The sequence below is a fragment of the Microcaecilia unicolor genome, chromosome 11 (genome assembly GCF_901765095.1).
Source record: "Microcaecilia unicolor chromosome 11, aMicUni1.1, whole genome shotgun sequence".
Taxonomy (NCBI): Eukaryota; Metazoa; Chordata; class Amphibia; order Gymnophiona; family Siphonopidae; genus Microcaecilia; species Microcaecilia unicolor.
This window is the reverse complement of record NC_044041.1, coordinates 64,414,488-64,433,841: the sequence shown is the minus strand read 5'-3', so window position 1 is coordinate 64,433,841 and position 19,354 is coordinate 64,414,488. Positions and strand designations below refer to the sequence as shown.

At 49.8% G+C, this 19,354-nt stretch overlaps 1 protein-coding gene across 2 annotated transcripts in view; it reads right to left on the bottom strand.

The window, feature by feature from the left end:
- Positions 1-11,932: 11,932 nt before the first annotated feature.
- Positions 11,933-19,354, bottom strand: part of COQ5 (coenzyme Q5, methyltransferase) — an 80,852-nt gene continuing 73,430 nt past the window's right edge. For both annotated transcript variants that reach the window (XM_030217732.1, XM_030217733.1), the window contains exon 7: positions 11,933-13,949. In XM_030217732.1, coding sequence (XP_030073592.1) covers positions 13,848-13,949 — 102 coding nt within the window. In that variant the 3' untranslated portion in view covers positions 11,933-13,847. The remainder of the gene's footprint in view (positions 13,950-19,354) is intronic.

Below are 19,354 nucleotides of genomic sequence, written 5' to 3'. Positions count from 1 at the left end.
CCCCCAGGGCGGGAATCTAGAACTTTGGACTCTTGGGAGGAAGGCCTATCAGTCCTCCATGCTCGTGTCCAAGATTTTATTTTATTTTTTTTTGTTACATTTGTACCCCGCGCTTTCCCACTCATGGCAGGCTCAATGCAGCTTACATGGGGCAATGGAGGGTTAAGTGACTTGCCCAGAGTCACAAGGAGCTGCCTGTGCCTGAAGTGGGAATCAAACTCAGTTCCCCAGGACCAAAGTCCACCACCCTAACCACTAGGCCACTCCTCCACTCAGTCATGCCAGCTCTACACGAGCATCCACATGCGGAACAATGTCATGCAACTGGTGGACTTCGTGGATAAGCTCCCTCCGGAGCATACCAGGCCTTTTCAGGAGGTGGTCAGGCAGCTGAAGGCGTGTCGTAAATTCCTGTCCAGGGGTGCTTACGACTTTTTTGATGTTGCATCCAGGGCCACTGAAGAAGGTATAGTGATGCGCAGACTCTCATGGCTGCGTGCCTCTGACCTGGACAATAGAGTCCAGCAGCGGCTGGCGGATGTCCCTTGCCGGAGGGATAATAGTTTTGGTGAGAAAGTCGAGCAGGTGGTTGAACAGCTCAACCAGCGGGAAAACGCTATGGACAATCTCTCCCACCGGGTGCCTTCAGCATCTACCTCATCAGGTAGATGTTTTTTTCCGGGGAAGGCGGAATGCTCCCTATGCTTACAATAAGCGTAGGTACAATCCACCTTCCCAACAGCCTTCTCAGGCTCAACCCCAGCGTTCTCATCAACAGCATGCGCCTAGACAGGCCCACGCAGCTCCCCAGCAAAAGCAACAGACGGGCTTTTGACTGGCTCCAGCTGAGCATAGCCGCTGTAAAAGTGTAATTGCCGGACGAGCTGCCGGTTGAAGGGAGGTTAAAATTTTTTCACCAAAGGTGGCCTCTAATAACCTCCGATCGGTGGGTTCTTCAAATAGTCCGGTTAGGATACTTTTATTTATTTTTCTTACATTTGTACCCCGTGCTTTCCCACTCATAGCAGGTTCAATGCGGCTTACATATTATGTACAAGTACTTATTTGTACCTGGGGCAATGGAGGGTTAAGTGACTTGCCCAGAGTCACAAGGAGCTGCCTGTGCCTGCAGTGGGAATCGAACCCAGTTCCCCAGGACCAAAGTCCACCACTCTAACCGCTAGGCCACTCCTCCAGTCCCTACATTTGCTCTATATACCTCCAAATTGCCCACCAGGAGCTCAGTCCTTCAGCTTCCAGCACAGGCAGGTACTTGCAGAGGAACTCTCCGCCCTTCTCAGCGCCAGTGCGGTCAAGCCCGTTCCACCAGGGCAAGAAGGGCTGGGATTCTATTCCAGGTACTTTCTTGTGCAAAAGAAAACGGGGGATGCGTCCCATCCTAGACCTAAGGGCCCTGAACAAATATCTGGTCCGAGAAAAGTTCAGGATGCTTTCCCTAGGCGCCCTTCTTCCCATGATTCAGAACGACTGGCTATGCTCTCTGGACTTAAAGGATGCTTATATGCACATCCTGATACTACCAGCTCACAGGCAGTATCTTTGATTCCGTCTGGGAACACAGCATTTCAGTATTGTGTGCTGCCCTTTGGGCTCGCGTCTGCGCCCATGGCGTTTACCAAATGCCTGGTGGTAGTTGCAGCGTTGCTACACATACTGGGAGTGCATGTGTTCCCTTACCTTGACGATTGGCTGGTGAAGAACACTTCGGAGGCAGGAGCTCAACAGTCCATGCAGATGACTATTCAACTCCTGGAGCAACTGGGGTTTGTCATAAATTACCCAAAGTCGCATCTTCTTCCAGTTCAGAAACTAGAATTCATAGGAGCTCTGCTGGATTCGCAGACAGCTCATGCCTATCTTCCAGAGGCGAGAGCGGACAACCTTCTGTCTCTTGTTTCCTTGGCCAGAGCGTCTCAGCAGATCACAGCTCGGCACATGTTGAGACTTCTGGGCCATATGGCCTCCACAGTCCATGTGACTCCCATGGCCCGTCTTCGCATGTGATCAGCTAAATGGACCCTAGCTTCCCAGTGGTTTCAGGCCACCGGGGATTTAGAGGATGCAATCCAGCTACCCACTGAATTTTGCAATTCCCTTCAATTGTGGGCAATTCAATCCAATTTGACTTTGGATGCCCCTTCCAAATTCCTCAGCCACAAAAAGTGCTGACCACGGATGCATCTCTCCTGGGGTGGGGAGCCCATGTAGACGGGCTTCACACTCAAGGAGCTTGGTCCCTCCAGGAATCAGGTCTTCAGATCAATCTCCTGGAGTTGCGAGCGATCTGGAACGCTCTGAAGGCTTTCAGAGATCGGCTGTCCAATCAAATTATTCAAATTCAGACAGACAATTAGGTTGCCATGTATTACGTCAACAAGCGGGGGGGGGGGGGGGGGGTACTGGATCTCGCCCCCTGTGTTGGGAAGCCGTCCAGATGTGGCTATGGGCTTGTGCTCACGGTATGCTTCTCCAAGCCACATATCTGGCAGGCGTAAACAACACTGTGGCCGATAGGTTGAGCAGGATAATGCAACCTCACGAGTGGTTGCCCACCTCAGGCGTAGTACGCAAGATCTTCCGAGCGTGGGGCACCCCCTCGGTGGATCTTTTTGCCACTCAGACCAATCACAAGGTCTCTCAGTCCTGTTCCAGGCTTCAGGCCTTCGGCAGGCTAGCGTCGGATGCTTTTCTCCTTCATTGGGGGAGAGGCCTCCTGTATGCATATCCTCCCATACCTCTGGTGGGAAAGACTTTGCTAAAACTCAAGCAAGACTGAGGAACCATGATTCTGATAGCTCTTTTCTGGCCGCGTCAGATCTGGTTCTCTCTTCTTCTGGAGTTGTCCTCCGAAGAACCGTGGAGATTGGAGTGTTTTCCAACCCTCATTACTCAGAACGAGGGGGCGCTTCTGCATCCCAACCTTCGGTCCCTGGCTCTCACAGCCTGGATGTTGAGGGCATAGACTTTGCCTCGGGTCTTTCTGAGGGTGTCTTCCGAGTTTTGCTTGCTTCCAGGAAAGATTCCACTAAGAGGAGTTATTCTTTCAAATGGAGGAGGTTTGCCGTCTGGTGTGACAGCAAGGCCCTAGATCCTCGCTCTTGTCCTACACAGACCCTGCTTGAATACCTTCTACACTTGTCAGAGTCTGGTCTAAAGACCAACTCCATAAGGTTTCATCTTAGTGCTTATCATCAACGTGTAGACGGTAAGCCTATCTTTGGACAGCCTTTAGTTGTTCGCTTCATGAGAGGTTTGCTTTTGTCAAAGCCCCCTGTCAAACCTCCGCCAGTGTCATGGGATCTCAACATCGTTCTCACCCAGCTGATGAAGCCTCCTTTTGAGCCATTGAATTCCTGCCATCTGAAGTATTTGACCTGGAAGGTCATTTTCTTGGTGGCTGTTACTTCAGCTCATAGGGTCAGTGAGCTTCAAGCCTTGGTAGCCCATGCTCCTTATACTAAATTTCATCATAACAGAGTAGTCCTCCGCACTCAGCCTAAGTTCTTGCCAAAGGTGGTGTCGGAGTTCCATCTGAACCAGTCAATTGTCTTGCCAACATTTTTTCCCCGTCCTCATACCCGCCCTGCTGAACGTCAGTTGCATACATTGGACTGCAAGAGAGCATTGGCCTTCTATGTGGAGCGGACAAGCCCCTTCAGACAGTTCGCCCAAATGTTTGTTTCTTGCGACCCCAACAGAAGGGGAGTTGCTGTCGGGAAACGCACCATTTCAAATTGGTTAGCAAATTGCATTTCCTTCACTTACGCCCAAGCTGGGCTGACTCTTGAGGGTCATGTCACAGCTCATAGTGTTCGAGCCATGGCAGCGTCAGTGGCCCACTTGAAGTCAGCTACTATAGAAGAGATTTGCAAGGCTGCAACGTGGTCTTCACTTCAGTCCACACATTTACATCTCACTACTGCCTTCAGCAGGATACCCAACGCGACAGTCGGTTTGGGCAGTCGGTGCTGCAGAATCTGTTCGGGGTTTAGAATCCAACTCCACCCCCCTAGGCCCATTTTTGTTCTGTTCCAGGCTGCACTCTCAGATGTTTTCTTCGTAGGTCAATCCTTATGATGTCCTCGCCGTTGCAAGGCCCTATTGACCTGTCTTTGTTGTTTTGAGTGAGCCTGGGGGCTAGGGATACCCCATCAGTGAGAACAAGCAGCCTGCTTGTCCTCGGAGAAAATGAAGATACATACCTATAGCAGGTATTCTCCGAGGACAGCAGGCTGATTGTTCTCACTGATGGGTGACGTCCACGGCAGCCCCGAGACCGAAATCTTCCTAGCAACAAAAGTTTCTGCTTTGATTCATTTATTCTGGCTCTGAAAGGGTCCGCACAGCTAATTTATAGGCTCCACTAGAAGTCTATAATTATCAGTCTCCATTTGCTGGTAGGAGTGCATAACACATCTGTCTAGGCCGGTCTGGAGGAACTAAAGGAAAGCAAGTTAGCATGTATGACAATTTCTCCCTAACACTCGAGCAGGAATAAGATTCTGTGATTCTCATAGCCACCTATTAGCCAAAGCACAGCTGTTTTTCTCTACTTCATGGCTAATTCCTAAGGAATCATATCAGACTGGAAAATTCTCCAGTGATGCTCACACAGGCTAAGGAACCAATGTGGCATTCCAGCATGGTGAAATTAGGCCTTACCTGCTAATTTTCTTTCCTCTAGACCCTCCAGACTGGTCAAGATGCTTGGGTTATGCACGCCTACCAGCAGAGGGAGACTGACAACGCTAACTTTGAACTCTGTACATATAACCTGTGCCTAACCAAATATATCCAGTATACACCTAGCAAAACAGAGAAAACTCAACACCCAATTGAAAACTAAAAACAAACCTCTGTACCTGGAAACCCAAGAAACAAACCAAAGTGTGCTCAAGCAGACCGAATGCAAGAAGCGCCCTGTTCTGCACCAGATTAGAGTCAAGGAAACATCCCCGACATTGACCAAACATTAAAGAAATATACTATGAAACAGTGTTTGGGTGTTTTCCTCCCAGCTGATGCTCAACTTGGTGGACTTGTCCAGTTGGACCTCGGTGCTTCCGGGCGTTGACCGATCTCCAGGAGATCACACTTTGCCTCAGTGTTTGTTATGGGCGCCGACGCTATCATATGAGCTAGTCTTATCATTGATCTTATCATTAAATATGACCAAAACCGAGCTTCTCATTTTCCCCCCCAAACCCACCTCCCCGCTCCCCCCGTTTTCTATTTCTGTTGATGGCTCTCTCATTCTCCCTGTCTCCTCAGCTCGAAACCTTGGGGTCATCTTTGACTCTTCTCTCTCCTTCTCTGCTCATATCCAGCAGATTGCCAAGACCTGTCGTTTCTTTCTTTACAACATCCGTAAAATCCGCCCCTTTCTTTCCGAGCACTCTACCAAAACCCTCATCCACACCCTTGTCACCTCTCGTTTAGACTACTGCAATCTGCTTCTTGCTGGCCTCCCACTTAGTCACCTCTCCCCCCTCCAGTCGGTTCAAAACTCTGCTGCGCGTCTCGTCTTCTGCCAGGGTTGCTTTACTCATACTACCCCTCTCCTCAAGACCCTTCACTGGCTCCCTATCCATTTTCGCATCCTCTTCAAACTTCTTCTACTAACCTATAAATGTACTCACTCTGCTGCTCCTCAGTATCTCTCCACACTCGTCCTTCCCTACACCCCGCTCCATGGATAAATCCTTCTTATCTGTTCCCTTCTCCACTACTGCCAACTCCAGACTTCGCGCCTTCTGTCTCGCTCCACCCTACGCCTGGAATAAACTTCCTGAGCCCCTACGTCTTGCCCCATCCTTGGCCACCTTTAAATCTAGACTGAAAGCCCACCTCTTTAACATTGCTTTTGACTCGTAACCACTTGTAACCACTCGCCTCCACCTACCCTCCTCTCTTCCTTCCCGTTCACATTAATTGATTTGATTTGCTTACTTTATTTATTTTTTGTCTATTAGATTGTAAGCTCTTTGAGCGGGGACTGTCTTTCTTCTATGTTTGTGCAGCGCTGCGTACGCCTTGTAGCGCTATAGAAATGCTAAATAGTAGTAGTAGTAGTAGTAGCCATAGCAGAACACGGGCTCAAACAGATATCTGACAAGACGGGCGGGCTCATGACCGGTCTGGAGGGTCTAGAGGAAAGAAAATTAGCAGGTAAGGCCTAATTTCACCTTCCTCAGCAACCCTCCAGACCGGTCAAGACGCTTGGAAGTACCAAAGCAGTATAAGATTAAGGGCGGGACCTCCGAAACCCAGAGGACAACACAGCAGCTCCAAAACCAGCATCCTCCCTTGCCTGGACGTCTGTTCTATAACGCTGAACAAAGGAATGTATAGAAGACCAAGCTGCTGCCTTACAAATGTCCTGCGGAGGAATAAAACTACTCTCTGCCCAGGAAGCTGCTACCCACCCCCCCCCCCCCCCGGGGTAGAATGCGCCTTAAGCACCGATGGCACCGCACGCCCTTCAACAAGTAAGCCAAACCAATAGCTTCCTTCAACCACCGAGCAAAAGAGTTGCCTTGGAGGCCACCTCACCCTTCTTAGGACCTCCAAATAAAACAACCTATCTGAGGCCCGAAAATCCTGTGTCCTGCGCAAGTAAGAACGAAAAATGCGCCTAACATCCAACTTGGCCAAGCGATGTTGAGAATGATCACCCGAACGATTACCCAACACTGGCAACGAAATCACCTGATTCACATGAAAAGAGGACACCACCTTGGGCACGAAGGAAGTCACCGTCCGCAATGTAACTTTCTCGCTAGAGAAAGACAAGAAGGGCTCCCTAGAAGACGAAGCCTGAAGGTCTGAAATTCTACGCGCCGAAGAAATAGCTACCAAGAAAACTGCCTTCAGAGTAAGATCCTTGCGGGTGCTGGAAGCCAAAGGCTCAAACGGAGGACCTACCAGTGCCTCTAAAACCAGGTTCAAATCCCATGGAGGAACCACCAGACGATGCGGCGGACGGATCAACTTCACTCCTTTCAAGAAATGTACAACCTCCGGAGGCCGCTAAGGAAACCCCCTGAACCTTACCTCTGAAACAGGACAAGGCTGCCACCTGCACTTTCAGGGAAGACAGTGAGAGACCCCTGTCTAATCCATCCTGTAGAAACTCCAAAACCTCCGCTATCCAAACTCGCAAGGGAAGATAAGTCTGCTCTTGGCACCAATTCTCGAAGATCCGCCACACACGCACATAAGCCAAAGAAGTAGAGCTCTTACGAGAACGCAACATAGTATCAATTACCCTGGGAGAAAAACCTTTCTTCCTCAATTTGTGCCGCTCAAGAGCCAAGCCGTAAGCGAGAATGGGGAGGGATGGGCCCTCGATCGGTCCCTGAACCAACCTCACCTCGGGCCCCAACGGAATCGGCCCCTGAACTGCCAATCATACTAGATCTCCGTACCACGGACGGCGTGGCCAATTGGGAGCCACCAGGATCACTAGGCCCGAGTGTCGCTCAATTTGCTGCACTAATCACTCTACCAATGGCCACGGAGGGAACACATAGAGCAACTCGTGAACCGGCCACAGAAGAACCAACGCGTCGATCCCCTCGGCTCGAGGATCCCGACGACGACTGAAAAAGCGAGGAAACTGGGCATTGTCGGCTGACGCCATGAGATCCAACACTGGACGACCCCATTCCAATACTATGCGATCAAAGACCAAGTGATGAAGAGACCACTCTCCGGGATCCAATGTGTGCCTGCTCAGAAAGTCTGCGCTCACATTGTCTACTCCTGCCATGTGCACCGCCGAGAGATCCTGAATATGCTTTTCTGCCCAATTCAGTAACTCTGCCGCCTCTATGGCCAGCGCTTGGCTCCTCGTTCCCCTCTGCCGATTTACATAAGCGAGGGCCGTGGCGTTATCAGAAAGAATCCTGACCACCCTGCCTTCGAGAAGCAACTGAAAGGATTGAAGAGACAACCAAATTGCTCGCGTCTCCAGCCGGTTGATGGACCAGCGAGCTTCCTCCAACGTCCAAAGATCCTGGGCCACCTGCCCCAGACAATGACCTCGCTAGCCCCTCAGACTCACATCCGTGGTGAGAACTACCCAGTTCGGAAAATCCAACGGCATGCCTTTCACTAGATTTGGAGTGTGAAGCCACCAGCGCAGGCTGCATTGAGTGACCTCCAACAGCAGAAGCTTCTCCTCCAACTGCTGGGACTAAGGAGACCATCGACCCAACAGAGCTCCCTGCAACTGACGCATATGGGCCCTGGCCCAAGGGACCACCTCTATCGCTGCCGCCATCAGACCCAGAACCTGAAGGTAAGCACGGGCCGAGGGAGCCCTCTGCGCAAAGAGCTGCCGAATCTGACCCTGCAACTTGGAAATGAGAGTGGCCGTCAGAAACACCCAGCCTTTCTCCATGTCGAAACGCACCCCCAGATACTCCAGGGACTGAGAAGGTACTAGCTGACTCTTGGCTCGATTCACCACCCAGCCTAGCGACTGTAAAAGGATACCACCCGCATGGTCGCCTCCTCACTTTCCGACCATGGCTTGAATCAACCAATCGTCGAGGTAAGGATGAACCAAAATGCTTTGCTTCCGCAGAGCTACCGCCACAACCACCATGACCTTGGAAAAAGTGTGAGGAGCTGTCAAACTGAAGGGAAGCGCACAAAACTGGAAATGCTTCCCTAATATCACAAAGCGCAGAAAATGCTGATGCGCCACCCGAATGGGAATGTGCAAGCAAGCCTCTGTCAGGTCTAACGAAGTAAGAAACTCACCTTTCTGAACCGCCACGTTAACTGACCGTAAAGTTTCCATCCGAAAAGAGGGGGCCTTCAGAGCTCCATTGATTCTCTTGAGGTCTAAAATGGGACGAAATGAACCCTCCTTCTTGGGCACCACGAAATAAATCGAATAACAACCCATTCCCTTTTCCCTTGGAGGAACGGGAACCACTGCTCCTAAGTCGATCAGACGCAACAGAGTATCTCGCACTGCTCTCATTTACGCCGAGAGTAACAAGGAGACATGAGGAAGAAATCTGAAAGAGGACCTTCAAACTCCAGCGCGTAACCATCTCGTACTACCTCCAGCACCCACTGGTCAGAAGTAATCTGGACCCACCTCTGGTAAAACAAGCGTAACTGAGCACCGACGCGCAGCAAAGGCTGGGCCCCCACACCATCATTGAGAAGCACGAACCGTACCGGAAGATCCAGAGGAGGAATCCCGGCCCCCACCCCGAAAGGACTGGGTCCTCTGGAAAAACCGACCCCTGGTCGCACCACTAGTCCTACCCGGCCTATACCACCTTGCTTCCCAAAATCGTCCGCGTACAGAAGCCCCCCTGGAACCTGACTTAGGACGAAGCTCTGGAAGGCACGGGACCTTAGCATCACCAAGTCCATGCACCAACTTATCTAACTCCTCCCCAAAAAGCATAGAACCTTTAAAAGGGAGCGAACAAAGCTTTGACTTAGAAGCCGCATCAGCGACCCAGCCCTGCAACCACAAGGCTCGACGGGCCGCAACTGCCAGGGTCATGTTCTTTGCAGGTGCTAGTAACAAATCGTATAGCGCATCCGCCAAAAAAGATGACCCCATCTTCAACTTAGCCAATTCCCGAACCCAGGAAGCCCTATCAGACTCCGGGCCATCCAGAAGCCTCTCAGCCCAGCGAAAACACGCACGAGCTACCAGACCTCCACAAACAGAAGCTTGTAACGCCAAAGCCGACAAATCGAAACTTCACTTCAGAAAGGATTCCAACTTCCTATCCTGAGGGTCCCGTAACGCAGCCCCCACCATCAACTAGGATAGCTGTAGCCTTAGTCACCGCCGTTACCACAGCATCCACCGCAGGAGGTTTCAAAGAATCTGTATCCTCCTGGGGAAGAGGGTAGAGCTTAACCATGGCCCAAGCCACTTTACACGGTGCCTCCGGGGAAGACCACTCCTGCACTACCATGTCTCTCAGGTCTGCGTTCATGGGAAAAGAGCGAGGGAGCAGCCAAATCCCCTTAACCAACGGATCCACCTGCTTCCCATCACCCAGTGGGACCTCCACAGGTTCAAATTTTAAGGTAGCAGACACCTGATCAATAAGCTTGGATAATTCATCCCTGTGAAAAATCTGAATCACCAAAGGGTCCTCGCCTGGCAAAGATACCTCTTTATCCTGACCTGCCTGAGACACCTCTTCCTCCTTCAGAGCACTGAAATCGCCCTCAGAATCTGGGAGAGAGAAGGTTTCCATGTTTTCTGACCACTCCAAACACAGTCTCTTAGCCAACACACCCCCAGTCCCTTGACCAGGGGGCTCCGCGCGAGAAGGACCCGCCTTCCAGGCCTGGAACATGGCCCAAATAAAATCCAGAGGAAAACCCATGCCTCCGGAGGCTTCTACCCCTGCAGACTGACCTGAAACAGTGATTCCCTGCGCCAAGAGCATCGGCTCTGATCCAGCGTAGGACGAATCCAAGATGGCGGCGGTTCCCGCCAAAATCGTGACCGCCGCTGTAACTCCCGCCTGTGGTTCCTCAGCCCCATCTAAACATGCGGCGGGAACCTCTGCCGCTAACAACGGAGGTGCGGAAGGAGGAGACTTGGGTTCCCCACAAAACCGGCACTGACCTCCCAGCACGTCTAACCTCCGAGGCACGCAAAACCGGCAACAGAGGAGCTTCCCCGACATTACCAACAGCGGGGAAGGACACAGCCAAAGAACCCAAATCTGTAGCAAACCTACACACACGGACTCACTGCAAGCCTCAGCTCTCCCAGGCAGCCAGAACAACACTGTTTCGAAACCAGAGAGCAGCTCCTCTTTACTCTCTTTTTTTTTTTTTTTAGAACTTTATTTGAGCCCCACTGCTACTGACTACAAGGCACTCAAGGCTGCCACTCTACCACAGCAGCCGAGGCACAAGGCTGCCCAGAAAGGAGAGCCATCTAGGGGGAGGGACCCAGCCACCCGGGTGCGACACCCCATGGGGGACAGAGGAAGGCTCCACCAGACCCACCACCCCCAAGCACACCAAGGGACCAGGCACAGGGATTTCCCTTTAATTTAATACACTAGGGAAGAAAAAAAAAAACAACTTCCCTTAGAAATATCTAAATCCTACCAGACCGGACAAGCTGCAGAGGCTGCATGTCTACCCCTCTGCTGGAGACTGAGATATACTAGATATATTTGGTTAGGCACAGGTTATATGTACAGAGTTCAAAGTTAGTGTTTTCAGTCTCCCTCTGCTGGTAGGCGTTCATAACCCAAGCATCTTGACCGGTCTGGAGGGTTGCTGAGGAACAAGTTATTTGTCCTCACAGCCTGCATATTGAGAGAGTACCATGGTTGCCCTGAATTTTTCTGACAGCTTATAACAGGTCCTTTTGGCTGCTGCGATGGACTCCACTAGATTATTATGGTGTTAAGTGGAAGAGATTTACCGTTTGCTGAGAGGGAAAGGCCTTAGACCTCTTTTCTTATCCTGTTACCTTCTACGTCTGAGACAGATTTAAGACATCTTCATACAACTGATGTTTATCACCACTATATGTACAATAGTTGTTTGCTTTATATGGGGTCAGATTCTAGTCAAACCACCTGCTGTGTCTTGGGACCTCAACATTGTTCTAACCCAGTTTATGAATGCTTCCTTTAAGCCACCAAATTCCTGTGATCTGTCACTTTGACATCTAGAGCTAGTGATCTTCAGCCTCTAGTGACTGATCTATCCTATACCAAATGTTTCAAAAATTCATTAAGTGTGATGCTACATTTGTAAAGTACTTGGTGTTTATAATAAAGTTATAGCGAAAGCTCCCTTAAGCAGCACTAATTGCAAAATAACTGAATTCTCATATATTGTAGAGGTTGCATATAGCAGACTTCATTACCAGAGTAAAAAAACAAAACAATGAAAACCATATAAACTTTTTATTGATCAAATTTCATATACAATTCCAGCAAGTAACAATTTACAAATGTAGAAATCATGCTCTGAAGTCTTCAACTTACACTTCAACCCTAACAGAAAGAGAACTTAAACATTAACCTCTTAGCTCGGATTCACTCTCCTAGGCCACAAGTGGAAAGTGAATTACAAGCTCATGATTACATCCTGTTCCCCCAATGGAGGCAGTGTATGCAAATCAAGTTCATACATAATCATTGCGGATATCCTGAAAACCTGACTGGCAAGGGGTACTCCAGGACTGGACTTGGGAAACACTGCTCTAGGAACTTCCACTTGGAGTGTTGCTTTGAGATATACTCTATAATCTGTTCCCAGACAATTCCACCAAGTGTTCAGCATGGAACCCATAACCTCACATCTTCAGCAGAGTTGGGAACTGGGATATATCTTGTGTAGCCTCTTCCGAGTCAGATACCAACATAACTTAAACCAATTTTCTAGGGCTGTTGTGCAGAGACCCTGCTTATGTTCCACCAAACATTCTCCCAGCTGAACACCTAACTCCTTTTCCCAAGCTTCCATAGACCGATGCTTAACTGCCTGGATTTCCACCAAAGGGCATACAGATCAGACACCACCTGTCTCCCTGTTCACAGTGTTCTCTGCCAACACAGAACCTCCACAGGAGCAAATGGTTTCTCTGTCCTATTTTCTTTTTTTCTGAAAGGAGACTACTTGCAAAAATGCAAAATAGTCCCCCACCTGAAGATCATCTCTCTTGCTTCTCTTGAAAGCCAAGGATCCAGTTCCCCTCTACTACAGGTGCATTACTCCCACCCTTTCCCACTTAAAGGCCTCTCCTCACTAACCTGGTACAAAAGCCTTCACATGCCTTATTGGTGACAACCTGGAAATCCCACTCCTTGCCCTAGCCTCCCTCTCATTTGCTCCTACATCTGCAATGTAGCCCTAATACATGACTACTCCAAGGACTACCTTCCACCCCTGCTATCCACAACAGGGCATCAATATCCATCCCACTTGTTCCAACTGTATCAGAACCTCCCCACTGGGATGATGTAACTTCAGTAAAGCATGCAACAGCAGACTAGAACTCCAATCTCCCCTCCTCTTTAGCTGTGAAGCACATCTTCTATACAACTGAGAAGGCCTTCTTTTGATATCCTGCCTTGTGGTACAATCAAAACAGCTTACATGTTATATTCAGGTACTTTCTGTTCCTAGTGGGCTCACAATCTAATTTTTTTTTTTTTTGTATCTGGGGTAATGGAGGGTTAAGTGACTCGCCCAGGGTCACAAGGAGCTGCAGTGGGAATTGAACTGGGTTTTTCTGGTTCTCAAGCCATTCCTCCTCTTTTCTGACACAATAATCAACAATGTCCTAAACAAATAGGTAACCTTGAGAAGGAAGTTCATTCTCATTTCATGTTCTGTCCTCACAAGACTAGTACAGGAGTCTGGACACTGAGTGGCTGAAATTCACCGACAGCTATGTCAAGCCAAAAGAAAACAGAACAGCTATTTTGGATAAAGAGTGTGTCTACTTAAGGGGCATTTTCGGGGGAGGAGGAGATGCAGGGAGAGACAGCTAGAGTCAATAGGACTACCACTGGTCCCTGGGTCTTGTAATGAAGAACACCGATTTGGGCGATTCTTTCATGTATTAAATCCCCCAAAGAATGAAAGCAGTGGTTTATACTGAACACAAAATCATGACCCTTTTGGAAAGATTGCAGCTTCATAATTCTGGTTCTCCAGCAGATTCCCAACACATATCGAAACATCTGGCTTAGCTTGAGGTTATTATCTTCATTCAGTGAAATTCTTTGCACCCTGGCCAGAAATGTTGGCGTCTTAACTAAGAACAGACCTCACATGTTATGTCGAGTATAATTTCAGAGTTTGAAACCAGAGTGAATGGCAGCAATACCAGATGCAAGGTTATGGTAATTCACCTTCATGAAACCTGCATCTTCAATCATAGCCTTAAACTCCTCCTAAAATCAAGAAGTGAAAGGATTAGCAAAATACAACACTTCAAATGCTGCGTTGAATTATTTGCTATGCTTGAACAACTTCTGGCTTATGTGAAAGTCAATTCCTGATCTTACAACTAATTCATACTAAGCTTTTTACTATATAAACAGGTTGTAGGAAACTGCTTTGTGAATCCATCATTCCTCAGCGACCCTCCAGACCGGTCAAGACGCGTGGGTTATGTCCTCCTACCAGCAGAGGGAGACTGAGAAAACACTAAGCTTTTGAAGCCTGTATATATAACCTGTGCAGAACCTCCACTAGCCAGTATTTTCTCAGTCTCAGCAGAGGTAGCAGTTGACAGCCTGTGCAGTCTCCAATAATCTGGTGAGGTAGTTTGTCATTGGGTCGTAGGATTTTTTCCTTCCAAACTTTATTCTGTTGCAGTACCCTGTACGTGTGTGTAAAAAAAAAAAAAAAAAAAGTGCTTTGGGGCCCTGGGTCTGGTAGGGCCCAGTTTTTCCCCCTGGGGTGTTACACCTATGTTTGGGTCCCTCCCCCTGTGCTGCTCTCTATTTCTGTTTGCTTGGCAGTTTTGTGCCTCGGCTGCTTTCTCAGTATTGTAGCCTTGAGTGCCTTACAATTTCCAGATGCCAGAATTAGAGTACTGTGCCTTTAAGGTCAGTTATTCTATTTCATTTGCTTGCCAGCTTTGTGCCTCGGCTGCTTTCTCAGTATTGTAGCCTTGAGTGCCTTACAATTTCCAGATGCCAGAATTAGAGTACTGTGCCTTTAAGGTCAGTTATTCTATTTCATTTTGCTTGGCAGCTTTGTGCCTCGGCTGCTTTCTCAGTATTGTAGCCTTGAGTGCCTTACAATTTCCAGCTGCCAGAATTAGAGTACTGTGCCTTTAAGGTCAGTTATTCTATTTCGTTTTGCTTGGCAGCTTTGTGCCTCGGCTGCTTTCTCAGTATTGTAGCCTTGAGTGCCTTACAATTTCCAGCTGCCAGAGTTGGAGTACTGTGCCTTTAAGGGCATTTATTTCTTTATTTCAGCGGACCGAACGGGGGTTTCGATTCCTTGCTGGAACGAGAGAGCAGCGCTTTCTTCAGTGCTTTTGCAGTGTGAGGGAGTTTTTGGTTTGGCGCTTTAGCGGAACAGCTTTTCCCTTCCCTCGTGGTTTATGGCGGCCACCTCTTTAACATTGCTTTTGACTCGTAACCACTCGCCTCCACCTACCCTCCTCTCTTCCTTCCCGTTCACATTAATTGATTTGATTTGCTTACTTTATTTTTTTGTCTATTAGATTGTAAGCTCTTTGAGCAGGGACTGTCTTTCTTCTATGTTTGTACAGCGCTGCGTATGCCTTGTAGCGCTATAGAAATGCTAAATAGTAGTAGTAGTAGTAGTAGTAGTAGTAGTAGTAGTAGTAGTAGTAGTAGTAGTAGTAGCTCCTCCGATGTCGCGCGTGCTCATGGCGAGGGGTAGAGGCACCGGGTGCTCAGTGTAGCTTTGCGGTGCACCTATAAAGGTGGCTGCGGCACCCCCCGACTTGACCGCGGAGGGATCGATGGTGTCGGGATTCTCCGGGTCAGCGGGAGCGTAGGCAGGGCTGCTGTCAGCGGGAACAGTTTCGGCAGGAACAGCCGCCATCTTGAGTCTGATGCGGCCCGTGGAGCCAGCTGTTTTTGGGCCTGCGGCCTCCGTTTTTGGCACAAAAAAAACCTAATGACGGTCCAGGAATGGTGGGCTTTCCTCCAGATTTTGTCTGGACGCGGTATCAGGCCTGGAGATCGGGACCCCCCCCCCCCCTAATTGGAAGAGGGGGCTATTTCCGTCTTGGCTGAGAGACCACGGTTAGAGTGGTCAGAGGACAGGCAATGTTTTTCTCCTGTAGCTGCAGAAGCTGTGCTTAGTGATCTGGGGGAGTCAGATGGAATTGACGGCTCTCAGGAGCAGGATTGGTGGATTCCTGGAGAGGATCCTTCAATAGTGCGGATTTTCCATAGAGATGAGCTGTCAGAACTCATAGATCAGGTGTCGTCCACCCTTCAGTTTGGTCCTGAGGTGGCTTTGGGGGAAACTGTCCAGGATCCGTTGGTGAAGGGCATTCAGCGTCAGGCGTGATCCTTCCCTATGAACAAGGATCTCCGGGAGATGATTTGTCAGGAATGGGATTTGCCGTGTAAGGTGGCAAAGGCAATGGCGAGGCTTTATCCCCTCCCTCAGGACGATAGGGATTCCTTTAAGGCTCCCACGGTAGATGCAGTAGTGACGGCAGTAATTATAGCTACGGCTATCCCGGTTGATGGAGGAACGGCCCTCCGTGATCCTCAGGATAGGAAGTTGGGATCTTTTCTCAAGCGTAGTTTTATTTTGTCGGCTCTAGCCCTGCAGGCCTCGGTTTGTGGGGGTCTGGTAGCTCGGGCATGTTTTCGTTGGGCCGAGAAGCTCCTGGATGATTCGGTAGATGTTGGTTCTTCTGGGGGTCAGGAGTTAGCCGACTTGGACATGGGTTCATCCTTTTTGTCTGAGGCTTTTATGATTTGTTGCCTACTTCAGACAAAAAATATGGCTATGGTTGTGGGTCTCTGCCACTTAAGGGAGCTATGCTCTTTGGAGAAGATTTGGACAAGTTAGTGTGAGGTCTTAGTGATACCAAGGTTCTATGGCTTCCAGATTTTCGGTTCAAGGCAGGGGCCAGAACTAGTTCCTCTCGGGGACGGTTTAGGGAGGCTCAGCGGTATAGGCCGGGCAGATCGAGTGGGACCTACCCCTAGCTGTCTGTTGGTCTGTCCAATTTAGATTGTGAGCTCTGTTGAGCAGGGACTGTCTTTTCATGTTAATTTGGACAGCGCTGTATAAGTCTAGTAGTGCTATAGAAATGTTTAATAGTAGTAGGACCTCTAGGGGTCGGTTTTTCCAGCGCGCACAGTTCTTTCGTGAGAATCGTCGCGGAGGGCGTGGCTTTTCCGTAGGAGGTTAGTATTCACGCCGCAATTCCCAATGAAGGTGTGCGGGCTCAGGCTCTGGTGCATGTTGGGGCTCGGCTGAGTCTGTTTTACCAGAGCTGGGCCCAAATCAGGTCAGATCAGTGGGTTCTCAAGGTGTTTCGAGGCGGATATGCGCTGTTCTCCCGAAGTGTTTCTGGAATCCCTCTGTCGGTACATAAGTACATAAGTACATAAGTAGTGCCATACTGGGAAAGACCAAAGGTCCATCTAGCCCAGCATCCTGTCACCGACAGTGGCCAATCCAGGTCAAGGGCACCTGGCACGCTCCCCAAACGTAAAAACATTCCAGACAAGTTATACCTAAAAATGCGGAATTTTTCCAAGTCCATTTAATAGCGGTCTATGGACTCTGCGGTGGCTGCTCGCATTGGGAGCCGTGGTTCCTGTTCCTTCAGATCAGCAACGCTCAGGGTGCTATTTGATCTATTTTGTGGTCCACAAGAAAGAGGACACTTTTCGTCCCATTTTAGATCTCAAAAGGGTCAATGCGGCACTCAAGGTGCCCTCTTCCGGATGGAGACGTTGCGGTCGGTCACTGGTGCGGTCCGGAAAGGAGAGTTTCTCACTTCCCTGGATTTGACGGAAGCTTATCTTCACTTTCCTTCGTGCAGCCTTTTGGTTCCAAGTTACAGGGTCCGATTTGTCGGTTCCTTGCAGAGAAGGCGCCGACGGCCCGTACTTATCGTCAGGTCCTGGGCCTGATGGCGGCGACCATAGAGGTAGTTCCGTGGGCCAGGGCGCACATGCGTCAGGTACAGTCAGCTCTGTTCAGTCATTGGTCCCCTCTGTCGCAGGACTTGGAAATGTGTTGTCCGCTGTCGGTGGCCCCTTGTCTCAGTCTCCGCTGGTGGCTCAACCCGCGCAATTTGGGAACAGGAATGCCATTGGAGTCCCCACAGGGGCTGGTAATGGTCACGGATGCCAGTCTGCAAGGTGGGGGGCACATTGTCTCGGTCAGGTAGCTCAAGGCCGGTGGTCTCGGGCAGAAGCAGAGTGGGTCCATCAACCGGCTGGAAACTCGGGCCATTCGGGTGGTGCTCCAGGCCTTGACGTCGGTGGTTCGCCACAAGGCAGTCCGAGTGCTCTGTGACAATGCCATGGCAGTAGCATATGTCAACCGTCAAGGGGGGACGAAGAGCCTTGGCGGCGCAGTTGAACTCATCTTCAGGCTCTCTTGGCAGCGCATGTGGCCGGGGTAGGTCACATAGATGCAGATTATCTCAGCAGGCACACTCTAGATCCCAGAGAGTGGTCTTTTCTTCGGTCAGTGTTCCAGTGAGTTGTGTCGGTCTGGGGACTTTCGGTGATCTTAGGGCAACGGCTCGCTATGCGCAAGTTCAGAGATTTTTGTTTTTTCAGTCGCTGAAGAGACCCTTGAGCGGAGGGAATCGACGCTCTTCTGTTGCCTTGGCCTCGGGAGTGACTGTATGTGTTTCCTCCGTGGCTGTTAGTCGGTCGAGTAATATAGCGCATCGAACATCACTTCGGTCGGGTGATTCTGGTAGCTCCGGATTGGCAGCATCGACCATGGTACGGAGACCTGGTGCGGTTGGCAGGGGCGGCGGCCCTGCCTTTGTTGGGATCAGTTCTGTGTCAAAGCCCGATAATCATGCCGGTTCCGGCTCGGTTTTCGCTTATGGCTTGGCTCTTGAGCGGCACAAGTTGAAGAAGAAGGGCTTTCGTCCAGTGGCTTTGCTACGATGTTGAGTTGCCGTAGACGATCCCTTCCTTGGCGTATGTCCGGGTTTGGAGAATCTTTGAGCACTGGTGTGAAGACCATCGAGTTCGGCCGTTTCGCTCTTCGGTGGCGGAAGTTTTGGAATTTTTGCACGATGGTGTTGATAGGGGTCTGGCCTTGTCTACACTGAAGGTTCAGGTGGCAGCTTTGTCATGTTTTCGTGGGAAGCTTCAGTGAAAGTCCTTCGCGTCTGTGCCTGAGGTAGTGCGTTTTTTGAAGGGTGTTAAGTTGCTGCGTCCACCTCAGTGACGGATGGTGCCTCCGTGGGATTTGAAGCTAGTTTTGGATGCTTTGATCAGGCCTCCGTTTGTGCCGCTGGTATCTGCATCTTGTAAGGATTTATCTTTAAAGACGGTCTTGTTGGTGGCGATTACTTCAGCACGGAGTGTTTCAGAGCTTCAGGCTTTGTCTTGTAGGGAACCATTTTTGTCCTTTCTGAGGGAAAGGTTTCGTTGCGGACGGTGCTTTCCTTTTTTTGCCCAAGGTGGTTTCCGAGTTCCATGTTAATCAGGTCATCTCTCTGCCAGTGTTGGGTGATATGGCTGGAGATTCGGAGCAGCGTGGTATTGCCAAGCTGGATGTCAGGAGAGTTTGAGTTGTTATCTCTCTGGAACTCAGGACTTCAGAGCCTCTGACCGTTTGTTCGTTCTTCATGGTGGCCCAAAGAAGGGTG